At 35.2% G+C, this 13,562-nt stretch overlaps 1 protein-coding gene across 1 annotated transcript; it reads right to left on the bottom strand.

Moving 5' to 3' along the window:
* Positions 1-4,834: 4,834 nt before the first annotated feature.
* On the bottom strand, positions 4,835-13,270 carry LOC133532731 (uncharacterized). Its single transcript, XM_061871511.1, has 3 exons — positions 12,984-13,270; positions 8,776-9,039; positions 4,835-8,410 (listed from the first exon to the last, which is right to left on the bottom strand). Exons 2-3 carry the CDS (start codon positions 9,030-9,032, stop codon positions 5,011-5,013), a joined length of 3,657 nt encoding a protein of 1,218 aa, XP_061727495.1. The 5' UTR covers positions 9,033-9,039; positions 12,984-13,270; the 3' UTR covers positions 4,835-5,010.
* Between the last annotated feature and the right edge of the window lie 292 nt (positions 13,271-13,562).

The following is a 13,562-nucleotide window of genomic DNA, read 5'->3' on the forward strand; positions in this document are numbered from 1 at the left end:
AGCTTAACTGGTAGATAAAGTTCTAAGTTCTTCATGAAGTTTTATTTGGCAGTAAATTTATTTGTACATTAGCTATCCAATACTTTAGTTGGACATTGTGAAACAAGCCCTAAGTACCTAAATAAAAATGTATATAAACACAAAAACCATCAAAATATTTATTCAACTTAAAATAATAATTAATAATTAAAATGGCACAATTACAAATCAAGAAGTTTGACAAATATAATTCCAAATCAATTTGCTGTGAACCTGACAATAACAGATGTCTTATTTTAAATCATTAGGCGGGGCTACACAGAACGAGTCGCCCCGCGGGAACTTGCCTCGCGAGAAACTGAACGTGCCTCGCGAGGAACTGAACGTGCCTCGCGAGGAACTTGCCACGCGATGCAGCTCGGTCCATGTTAACATAATCACAGCACCTCTTATCTAATATGTATAGAGAACATGCTACAGTTCCTTTAGCTCTATATCAACATTTCCATCGTCATCCAGAAGTAGGGCGAGGTGTTCAAAATGAGTAGTATAAGTATTTTTCAAACAGCATAAGTACGGTGACACATGTCATCTCAGTACTATTTTGCGAGAGGAAAGAATAGTTTTTCGAATCTAACGAAGTAACTTCTTCGGGAGTCGTTTCCACTAACTGAATCTTAACAAATCACTTTGATGTCGATCGCTTCAGCATAATATATTCTAGGTTTCGCTTTTTTGAAAAAATAAAACTTTGTTTTGCCTAGGAAAACCTATAAATTATAAACCTAGTTTTTCATTGTATCAATAACTTATTAAAAAATCATGGAGAATGGAAAAAATATTTAGAAGAGGAATAAGTTTTCTCTTTTCGACGGTCACGTGGTATACTTCCCTCTTAAGGTTATAAATTGTATGGAGTTGACATGTGTCAACGTACCCATGCTGTTTGAAAAATACTAAAGAGAATTAAGAAGACCAAGAGTGCTCACTCCATACAACGGTTTTCTTACCAAAAATACTATTATTTTCGTAGTCTACATCTAGCGTCAAGTAGCGGAACTCTCAGTACTGCTACTCAACAATAGATGTCGCGGCAAACCAAATCTAATGCTCAACGATTTTCCGCTAATATTGTAACTAGAGTAACCGGGACTACATTTTTATTTGCCGAGCATTAGACTTTTTGTTTGCCGCGACGTCTATTATCGAGTAGCAGTACTGAGAGTTCCGCTCAGTGTTGTCAGAGCGCTTACAGCTTAATGTACGTTCATACGTCAGAAAAGGTACCATTTGGGTAAAAAAAGTACGGTTTTTTTTTATTGTATAAATTCCTTAAAGAAACAATATTTACATTGAACACATCTTTGTAACTGTCACAAATTAGTGTATTGACGTCATATTTAACCAATTTTGTTTCACATTGAGAAAATCACTCTCAATTCGAATCATTGACTCAGTCGCAATCCACGAAGTAACTTCTGTAAAAAAAATTTTTTTGTTATAATAGGGTTGTTTCCAATTTTTTGAAACGCTCGTATTACGTTCTATATTAACTAAAAGTTGTCCTAAAATTCAACTTTATACTAAAAACGGCTTTAAATATGTTAAATGAACAAAATATATTTTGACGGAAGCTTTCGCGCCCAAAACGCTCTTTGAAAATTGAGTGACGTCACAGTTTACGGTTTGACACATAACTCCATACACACGTAGAAGATACGAGCTGTCAAACTACATTTGTCATTTGTTGTCTATCGCTTAACTGTTAACAGTGTCAATCCGCGAGTTGTGACGTCATCAAAATCTTCAAAGACGTTTCGAGTTTGGTCACGTGACGTGTGCCAAAAGATATTTTAAATTCAATATTTACAAAAATATGGTCATTACAGATTCCCTAAAAGTAGTTTAACATGTTTTATAATCCAAAAGAATTTATTAGGATACAATTCTGCCCTAAGATTTGTAGGTGGAAACAACCCTATTACAATGTTTGATTGTGAAAATTAACGGTTTGTAATTTTTCCGACGATTTTATCTAAGGTGTTAACGTGAACGCTTGGATAGTACTTCAAATGTGTTCGCCCAAGTGTGTAGTACGCCTGCTGTCACTGTCAGCTTGACTTGACATTCACATTGAGTACCTCTTGTGTCGATGTCAAAATTAGTGCTTACTGGGGTAAAATCAGGATCCCTAGTTAGTCTAGGGATCCTGATAGTAGGGGCGACAGGACTGATAAGATTAGGAACCACTAGTATAACCTATGCATATAACTTTGTTATTCCAGATTCTAAAAAGGTTATAAATCAGCATCAACTTTTGTCTACATTTTGCATTTGCAATAAAGAAAAGAACTATGTATTTTAAAGTACAAAATACAACTCATTTGTTTTAAGTATTTGTCTCAGGACAGTAATTAAATTCTAACATAGCAAAGTTAAATTTTAAATACATGAAAAACAAAGTGGCCGGCCGAATTTTTAATCTGGATAAATAAAGTACACGCAGATGACTTAGTAACTTTCTCCCGGATATGCAAATTGCAAATGTATATAAATTAAAAATAAATACATTTGAATAAGGTAACCACCTTACAAGATAAACAAACATGATTTATTTACCTGATACCCCAACCCTGACCCTGACTTACCTGATAGCCCATGAGCAAAATTAAATTCTCTCTCCGTTTTTTTTTACTTTTAGACTTTTTTATTTTTCTTCAAACAACTGCAGCGGAAGCAATCAGTGAGCAAGTAATTTGCAATATTATTTTTAAAGTTTTCAAACTAGGAAACGAAGGCAAGACAAGACAAGACTGAACATTGGTTGAACGAACCCGCGCATTTCCATTTTCTTTCCTAGCTTGAAAAAAATAGAGATCACAGGTAAGACACAACTGCCGACTGCAACTTGTACGTAGTTTGGACGTGTGTTGTTTATCTATAGTATTTTTTTTTATGTTGGCCATAACTGTCAGATTAGGAATTTTGCCCTGAACCAGCATAACGAAAAAATTTTTTTTTTAAACAAATAAAACAATCATACATCAAAATGTACGATTTTAGTACGATGTACGCTGCATACAAAAAAGGTACGCAAGGGTCCAAAAAAAGTACGTAAAACCGTACTAAAAGGTACGATTTGGCAACACTGGTTCCGCTACTTGACGCTAGATGTAGACTACGAAAATAATAGTATTTTTGGTAACAAAACCGTGGTATGGAGTGAGCACTCTTGGTCTTCTTAATTCTATTTGAAAAATACTATAAGAGAACAAATAAAAATGAACAAACCTCAAATGCGACTTCTGGTGCGGACTGACCCTCTCACTATAACTACACTATTATTATTGTGTACTTTTATTATGTACTTATGTTTAAACTTTTTGAATAAACGTCTTTATTATTATTATTATTATAAGTATCTGTATCGGGTGATAACAGACCCTTAACCAGTGTTGTCACATACAATTTTGCCGAAGTGGTAGAACAGGGTGCAAAAATAGGTAGAAATGGGTGGTTTTAAAATGAAAAACAGGTAGATGTACCACTCAATAGCAAGTACGTTTTTATGATTTAAAATGTGTATAGAAATTTTCAAATTATTTATGAGTATAACTATATTGTGATGTTAGTACACGTGTTTATTAAAGAAATCGAAACAAAAATGAGGATTTCCATTACATTGAATCTAAATTCGGTAGAAATTAAGTAATGATCCGTCACAAGTTTTGTGAATTACTTACAATTGTACCATTTTGAAAAATAGGTAGATCTACCCAAAAGTTGGTAGATGTGACAACACTGCCCTTAACTTTAATAGATAATACAACAACAAAAAGAAAACAGACACAAATACTTACAAATAGTATTTGTAAGTTGGCAGCAATGCACTTAGTTTGAAAACTGTATTAATTTTGATTTTGTTAGGTTAGGTTAGAACTGCGAAAAATCGTTAAAACTGAAAAATCTTTTTTTTCTGGTTTACTTCGGTGATACCTAAGTTTTAACGTCTGTTGTCAGAGTCTTCTTGCCAGTTAAATAAATCAGTACCACTGAAAATCCGCAACATGACGAAGGTCAAAAAAATCTTGTCAGTGTATATTTATTGGATTGGTACAAGATTTTGGCCCATTTAGACAATCTATTTCAATTAAATCTGTTAGAAATACACATTGAGTTAGTATTATAGAATAGAATAGAATTTGTTTTATAAAGAATAAACATCAAGAAATAGAACTCCTTTAAGGAGTTTAAATTTCACTTAGCCTAATTTTAAAGACAACACTGTCTACAGTCACCTCTGAAAATATCGATACGGACAAAGTGCCAAAAATATGTATACACTACATTAATATATGGGCAATAAGGTCGTGTATACATATTTTTGGCACTTTAGACGTGACCGTACACTACAGATATGTCGCAGCAATAACATTAAGACACTCTGACCGCTTAGCATGAATCTTTCTGCCATTTTTTGCGGGGGGAAACGTGCACACAGTCGCACTTCTCACTCACTACATACAAAATCCAATCTGTAATGACGACACAAATACAAAGAAAATGACACACGTCAAAGACAAATCTTGCACACCTCTTTTTGTGTACGGACGAGTCACAACATGCACCGCCATAGGTACAGTTGTACCTATGCTTTGGGAGAGGGGAAATAGTATGCATGCCGTCCCCCTCCCGGTGTTACTCGAAGCTTGTCGCACGCGACTCCATACTTGAAGTCGCGCTTGATAGTAGGCATGTGTCGCTCACTTCACGAGTGAGTGATTTAGTAATTTTGCTGCTGACTAACGCATATTCACATTAAAAAATAAAAATATTACAAAACGTCAAATTAAAAAATAAGACAGAGCCAGCCCATACTAGCGTCTTTTGAGCGTCGGCGTCTAGTCAGCGCTATGGAAAATGGCGTCGCTGCGCAGTTGCGCTAACGTTGCGTCGAGCAGCAGCCATAGAGTTTACTAGACGCCGACGCTCGAGATACGCTAGTGTGGGGTGGCCCTTATTCCTTCAATTTTAGACAATACAACAATTATTATAATTATCATTATTTACGTTTTCTGTAACAATCAAGTCATTTTCTTTATTATCGTTATTAAAATTCTCTAAAATATAATTTGGCTCTCTTTTTATTGGAACTAGATCGTCTTTATCACAGCTATTTTCAGTGTTTTCGTTTTCATCAATTAATCCTCTTTTTATTTTTATGTTCATATATTGAAACTCTCTTTTTATATTAATTATATTATCTGTGGCCATCGTTTGGTGTTCTGTAGGTTCACTCGAAACTACTTGACTTGTAGCGGATGACCTAGAATCCGTATCTTTTTCACCAACATTAGTAGTTTTTGGTGTGTATTCAAGAACGGATGGCCTAGAATCCATATCTTTTTCGCCAATATTTTTGTTTGTTCGTGTGTATTCGAGAACAGAAGGTCTAGAATCCATCTTTTCATTTTCACCTTCTTTCCCATTATCATTATCTGTTTGATTTATAACGCTGTCTGCATTAAGGGAATCATTCTTTTCGTTCTCCGATCTAGTACTGTGTTCTGTCTCGTCTGAATCTGTGTCAGTTGGGTTTTCTGTTTCAACATTAGTTGTATCATTGACTATCATCACATTAGATAAGTGTACTTGGTTACATACTTGTTCTCCACTCATATCTTTAGGAATTTCTTTTAGATTATTATTAAGCTCTATGTGTCCACGATTTTCAATGCCTGGTGGTAGAGATGGAAGAAAAAGATCGTCGTCACTGTAATGACCTTCATCTATTTCTTCATTTAGAATTCGAGATGTGTTATTCAAATCAACCCCATGACCGTCATCTTTGTTTAACTCTGTTAGGGCATTCTTTCCATTATCGACTTCAATTCTGTCGCGTATATCCTCAATGTTGTTTATAGTTTTATGTGTATTATCATTGCGATTCTTAATATGTGATATTTCATTTACTATCTCTTCTTCATCATTAATAGTCTGGTCTATAACTGTTGAGGCATTGCTAGATACATTATTATCAGGATCTTTGCGCATATCATTATGTCCTGGTTCTTCATTTTGTGGATTAATGTCTGTTTCCTCATCATCTGTTAACAGTGATTCCACCTGAAGAACTAGTAGATTACTACAACTTGGACGCATTTCCTGTCTTAAAGACTGTCTTTTAGAAATATGAGAAAAGTCAGTAGGATCGTACAACCAAGATTTCTCTTTTTTAATAGCAATTTCATTAGATGGTTTGTCAATCGTTGTTTCAATTTGTTCTCTCACATTTTCGATATCACTGTTTATTTCTCTGCTTAATGCACCTATGTCCCATACTTTTAAAAACCCATTTTCATAGGGGTTATACAATTGGTTTATTAATAAATTAGTGGCAACTAATTTTAATTGACCCTGTTTATTTATATCAGGAGCTTGATTAGCTGCATCTGAGCAGGTTTCTGTATTTTTGTAACAAATTGTGTCTTGAGAATCGTCGTCGGTCATTTCATTATCAGTTTCTCCAAGTTGGTCACTATCTTCGTCTTCATCTGTTTCAACTGTCTCTGTTTTTTCTACATTTAATGTAGTGGCTTCTAAAGCCATTTTTTCTTCGTTCCCGACGCCTGCGTCAGCTGCTGCCATCTCTATTGTATTCATTTTATCGGCCTCACCATCATTGGAACCTTGGATTGTTGTTGTATGGTCAGTTTTTATAGCTTTATTCTGAATATTGTTTAAACCTTCATTTTGTGCGTCGTCTTCATCACTTGAATCAATTTCAATGATTTCCTCGTCTGAATCAACCACAATTACTTCAGGAGTAATATTTTCAATAACAATTTGTATTCCGATCTGATGATGCTCAAAGGCGTGCGCCACTAACTCTTCTTGAGTAAAGAAATAGTTGCATTTTAAACAAGGATTTTTAGTATTCTTTCCCGGACATATAATTCTATGTTTATCAGCAGTTTCCTTTCTTACGAAGCAAAGACCGCAAAGGCATTTATACAGTACTTTGGATAGATTACCATTACTGGTACTGGCAGTATTTTGCAATTTATTAACATTAAGTACTTCATTGAATACTTTATCATTTTTATGATTAAATAACACAATCTTATAAGCATCTTCGCTTCTATGATTCTTTGTATGGTTTTTTATAGCCAATCGATTGTTGAAGGTCCTTTTACAGATTTTGCACGGATAACTACACTTAACTTTCACACAAGTGTCATAGTTCACAGTATGGTTGTACACAGCGGACGGGTCTACAAAATTATCACATTTACAACATTTGTAAAGTTTGTATGCACCTTCACGCAAGACCCTCATTTTGACACTGCGTGTGTGTGCGTATATGCTTTCAGATATAATTTTTTTCACTACAGGCTCAGCCATATCAAAACAACTGAACCAATTTTCAAAGGATAGGAATTCGAATCTGTATTTAAAATATTTGAACGATTCTCTGTGTATTTCTTTGTTTCTGTAATGCAAGTCAATGTGTTTTTTGTAGCATAATGGTTCAAACTTCAAATCGCATATGTCACACATTTGTGTGACAAATTGTACATTATTTGTTATATGGTTTTGTGAATGCTCAACAGCAGCGTCATATGAACCTGTAGAAATATCACAACTGGTGCATGTAAGAATAACATTATCATCATCCGAGTTCACTACTGGAATGCTTTCTTCAGCATTTAAAACTTTGTTTCTTGGAGCTAGTTTTAATTTAAGTCCCTTTTTGTGGACTCTAGCATGCCTTTCCGCTTCCATCTTGTCATACATTTTAGTATCACATTTAGTACAAATATAAACATGAACCCTATTTCCTTTCTTATTTTTCATTGCTTTCTCAACAATGATTTTTTCAACATTATCTTTACGTTTCTTGTTATAGACATCAGGATGTTTCTCTTTTACATGTCCATCAATGTCTTTAAAGAGGAAATTCTTGTTACAAATCTTACATACAACTTCAAAACCATGTTGTACTTCCATGTGCTCATCGAATTTGCTTTTCTCTTCAAAATAACATGCACATTCTTCACATTTGTGCATTTTATCTTTAATATTACCATTATTCACGTTATTGGTATTATGCGCGTCAACAGTATTTTGGGTTGGAGCTATATTTCCGTTTGCATTAACTACATTGCTATGAGTAGTTCTATTATGGGCATCAAGAGCACTTTGAGTGGGAGCTACATACGCACAGATAGGACATTGTGTCTCTCTGAAAGAAGCATCGAGATTAACTACAGTGCTGTTAACGGAACAGCCGTGGAACCTCTCTGGGTTCATCTCCTTATGAATACCTTGGTAGTGTCTGAAGAGTGTCGTCTTGTTGGCGTAAAGTTTGTGGCAGATCTGACATTCTTCTTTGATGTTCGGCTTAGGTTCTGCTGGTCGCTTGATGCCTCTGAAAAAAAAAGTAAGGTAAGGTGTCGCACGCCCAAGGTATTCCTAAAGCGACATGTTGGAGGGGATTCTGCGCGAAATTTGTATGCGTTTGCGCGAAGACTGTGTAATGCGGTGCCTGTGTAGTCTGTGATATATCCACAATACAAAATACAGTTTACGGTGGATATATAGGTAGATTTGTACAGGATTGTCCCATATTTATTTATGATACTAGCGTCCCTCCCCGGCCTCGCATGGGTAAACCTTAAAAGATCGTACACATAAACCTCAAGAATCACTCTATTGATAGATGAATACTGCATGAAAATCCGTTCAGTAGTTTATCGCGAACATACAGACAAACAGATGTGGCATAAAAATTACCTGTCTCCAGAAAGCTGTTGTATTCTCTCCGTAAGGAACCTCAGCCCATCTTGGATCTGCGACAGCTCGGTCTGAAATGATGACTGACTGCGGGCTTGGCTCGACTGGCTCTGCTGGCTCGGCTGGCTCGGCCTGACTTGTGACCCGCTGGGTGATGAGTTCATGGTGCTTGTGACCATTTGGGATGGATTTGTCGAGTTGCTTCGCTGTTGTGTCCGGGAGAATTGGGATGGTTGAAGAAAGTCTTCATCCTCCATTGTTGAACTGTAATGACGGACAGACAGTCTATGCTAATTTGCGCCATGTAATGCATGTTTGTTGGTTTTTCGAGGATAATTCTCTATCATGTGAACCGATTCCAATAATAGTTCTTTTATTAGAAAAAGGATGCCTTTAATGTTATCTCATAGCAATTTTAAGATTTTCAAGTGTAATAAACACGTAAAGTTGGTGAAATTGCAAACTGAATTCGAAAATGTTTTTTTTTTATAAAATAAAAAGTTATCAAGATAGAGGTCTGATTATATTTTTACTGTAAAGTTTATAGTAATGTTAATATTATGTAAGTCTCATAATTTTTCTTCTGTAAACTTCGGAGATAAGGGGGGGGGATGGTATTATTTTTTCACATTTCCTTCATAAATCAATTCTATTTCACTATGAAAAATAAAGTAGTATAGTTTTGGAATGTACAATTTCAGCTCTTTCAAATTATACCCAACTTGGCCTAGTCACTAGACTTTGAAATTTAGTCCCCCCCCCCTTTATATTGGGCATTTTCCATAGTTAATAAAAATAATACTTTCAATGTGCCCGGGTTAGCGTTGTTCATAATTATTCCAAATTTCAAATCGATAGCTTAAGTGGTTCTCGAGATATTTAGCTATGTGACAGACAGACGGACGGACGGACGGACAGAGTCGCACCCTCGCATATAAGGGTTCCTTTTGTACCTTTTTGTGGTGCGGAACCCTAAAAAACGAGAATCAAAAGCTGATACGGGATCAAAACAAAATTTCCAGCTAGAAAAGCCGCAAATCATGGCATTATAGTATTTATAGTCCTGTATAAGATAGTCCCCAAATATTTATTTATTTAATTAATCTACTGCAGAATGGAGTATCGAGACAAACCTTATTGGTTTGTATTTGTAGTAGTAGTTTAGGTAGATATTGTTGCTGTATAGCTGAATAAATAAATAACATTAGGCTGGTTGAATATGGTTAAAATAAATTAATCAAAATTCTGTCGCCTTGGACCCTAAACATGAATATATAATTTGTCTGGAATTTAGTTATGTCTGTTATAACCATATATTTTGGCAAAATTTCATAACCGATTATTGTAAACTACCGGTTACGGTGATTTTCGGTTATTTCTCTATGAGTTAAATTCTACGATTTGATATTTTAATGACTAGAAAATTCTGCCTTTTTAGGGTTCCGTACCCAAAGGGTATAACGGGACCCTATTACTAATACTCTGCTGTCCGTCCGTCCGTCCGTCCGGCTGTCACCAGGCTGTATCTCATGAACCGTGATAGCTAGATAGTTGACATTTTCACAGATGATGTATTTCTGTTGCCGCTATAACAACAAATACTAAAAAGTACGGAACCTTCGGTGGGCGAGTCCAACTCGCATTTGTCCGGTTTTTTGGCTGACGCCTGAGACTATTATTTTGTCATTCGTGTCCTTTAATAACGAAAACGATACGATACGCGAGGAGAGATAGCTAAATAAACTACGAATACGCAAAAAAAAAATAACGAAAATATACTACATTTACTTCTATTATTTATGCAATATTTTGATTGAATATTGTATCACGTCCAAGGTCATATTTTCACTTTTACTATATTTTGGGTGTTTTTAAATAAGAGACTTATACTGACAAACTGATATTCACTAATACTGTACCTATATTTGTGAAAGTCAGAATGGCGGGTGTACCTAAATAAAATTAAATGAAAACCATACCATATTTTTATACCTTATTTGTACTATTTAGTACCTCCTTTTAAAAAAATTGTACCTCACGGTACTTAAAGTTATCACCAAAAAACAGTACACCCGCCATCCTGACAGAATGGCGGGTGTACTTTATTACGCTATATTCCCGTGGTTATTGATAAATTCTATAAAAGCCAAATTTTTGTACCTTTTTTGTACCTTCAAATTCAAATATAATATGGGCCATTTTATTTGTGGTTTCCAAGTTTTACTCGTTTATATTTTGCTTGCTATTACACTTTTGCAGGCGTTATAATTTTTCAAGTTATCAATCTCATTTTTAAGAAAAAACGCTAAGGTACAATTATTTTTATTACGCCAGGAATGTTTAATCTGTTAAGATCAAATAACTCAGTAAATCATGTCTTAGAAATTTCTAACTACTTATATCACAGAATAAGTAATTGTACTATAGTACAGAAAAGAAACTTACTACAAAACCGAAGTTTGACAATGATTCAGGTACAAATAATGCTGTCCCTTTTTAATATATGGCACTATCCCTTTCGGCTATTTAGGGTTGACAAAATTCAAGTCATTATCTTATCTTTGGTTGTGCACACAAAGGGCCGATAAGTTGTGCCAACCTTTAATAATTGCTCGGAGCAATGCCGAGCCAAATGGAGCCCAGAATACCCGAAAGGAGGAGTGTCGCCACACTGACTGGATGAAGGTACAAAGATGTTAGACCATGCCAATTGCCAAGTCAAGTGTGGAGATTACAGGGATATGTTTAGGGTTTTGACGACCTGTCTGGCCTAGTAGGTAGTGACCCTGCCTATGAAGCTGATTTTCGGGCATTCTCGGCTGTTCGCCTCAAGGCTATAACCGTGAAAATCGCAGTTGGACAATTACGGGCATTTCTCTCGGTCACTCTAATTACGTCGTAGTGAGAGTGAAAGAGTAAGATCCCCGCAATTTGCGAATTTCGGTTTTCATGGTAGGCCCGCAGCATTGCTCCGTAAATTTAAGTATTACTTAAAGTAAGTAAACACTTTATTGTACGAGAAAAATAAATATTACATCAGATGGAATATAATTGGGTAATACAAAGGCGAACTTATCCCTAAGAGGAATCTCTTCCAGTTAACCCATACCTAAAAGAGTAATTAAAAACTATATATTATTTGTGTGATGAGCACAGATATTTGTTCCCGAGTCATGGGTGTTTTCTATGTACTTAAGTATTTATATTTTACATATATCATTGTCCACGTACAGTCAAAGAATTTAATTTCCTACCCATTTCGTACCTTGCCAAGTTGCCACAGTGACAATAGTATGAGGTCACTAGCGAGTTTCATGTTGTTTGTCACTGTGACAAGGTACGAAATGGGTAGGAAATTAAATTCCTTGACCGTACCTACAACACAAACCTTATTGAGTTTCTGTTGGCCTTTGTCAATTTGTGTAATGTCCTATAATATTTATTTATTTATATGTATGTGTTCATGGTGCCAAGTTTGTGCATAGTTAGAGTAGTCACAGTTTAATATTATTGATATTGTAACACAACCATCATAAATCAGTTTCCTAATAATAAGGATGTTACCCTTGTTATAGTTGTACTGATAACTGAAAATAATAAACCAATAAATATTATAGGACATTATTACAGAAATTGACTAAGTCCCACAGTAAGCTCAATAAGGCTTGTGTTGAGAGTACTTAGTAAACACCATATATATATAATATATAAATAATTACAAATACTTAAATAAAATAAATTTTTTATAGAAAACACCCATGACTCAAGAACAAATATCTATGCTCATCTTACGAATAAATGCACTTACCAGGGTTTCAACCCGGGACCATCAGCTTCATAGGCAGGGTCACTACCCACTAGGCCATACAGGTCGTCGAAATAAAATTATTGTATCATAAATAAAGTAAATTAAATTGTATCATTTGATTGTAGAGTCACTATCAGATATGTCGACGCGGCTGAGGTGCTCAAATATATCTCGAACACGCACTCTTAACTCCTTGACAATAGAGGCGTGTTCAGATATTTGTGAGCACCTTAGCCGCTCCGATATATCTGATGGCCCTGTACTACTGAAATTAATCTAAAAAAATACAAAAAAGTGACCTTGTTACTGACCCTAAAGATAATAAATTATTAAGAGGGCTTAGGCTTGGTAATCGGAGACAAAGTCATTAAATTAGCGAAAAAGTTATTAAAAATCTTACCTTAAGACACTATTTAATTTGTAAGACTATTTTTATGCACTGTATACACCTTTAAACATAAATTTCTTTGCTATTATTCATTTTTAGCAATATACGCGCAATATACGAAATGTGGCGGTCCGGTCGGATCCGTTTTTTCATTTGACATTTGGTTTGATACGGGTTGCCACTTTTTTTTGCCAATATCGTATAATAACTTTAATTTTTTTAAATCCATTTTTTGAAATAAGTGAACGGAGTAGGCTAGAAAGGCCAAAAGAGATCATCATCATCACGTTCTCGACGATGAATGATTTTGTGTTTCACTCGGAGGCAAAGTTTGTTTAACCCTCGTGCCTTGAAACCTTCGCTCGCTCGGTTATGAATATTAGCACCAGTGGTTAAACAACAACTTTGCCGCCTTGTAAAACAAATAACTATTATTTACTTGATCAATGGTCTCTTGAAGTAGTTTGCGTTGCGGCAGGTTAGTCACAAAAGTGATTTTTGCATTCTTACTTATGCCAATAACTAAAGTAAATGCGCAGAAAAAATTGATCAGAAATCTAGTTCGCTTCAGTCTCATCTAGCCACGCCTTA

The sequence above is a fragment of the Cydia pomonella genome, chromosome 27, assembly GCF_033807575.1.
Source record: "Cydia pomonella isolate Wapato2018A chromosome 27, ilCydPomo1, whole genome shotgun sequence".
Lineage (NCBI taxonomy): Eukaryota > Metazoa > Arthropoda > Insecta > Lepidoptera > Tortricidae > Cydia > Cydia pomonella.

Excerpts from the sequence above, each read along its gene's own strand:
- LOC133532731 (XM_061871511.1), bottom strand. The coding sequence starts at position 9,032 with ATGGAGGATGAAGACTTTCTTCAACCATCCCAATTCTCCCGGACACAA. Across the intron at positions 8,411-8,775 it reads CAACAGCTTTCTGGAGACAG|AGGCATCAAGCGACCAGCAG; the intron begins GTAATTTTTATG and ends TTTTTTTTTCAG.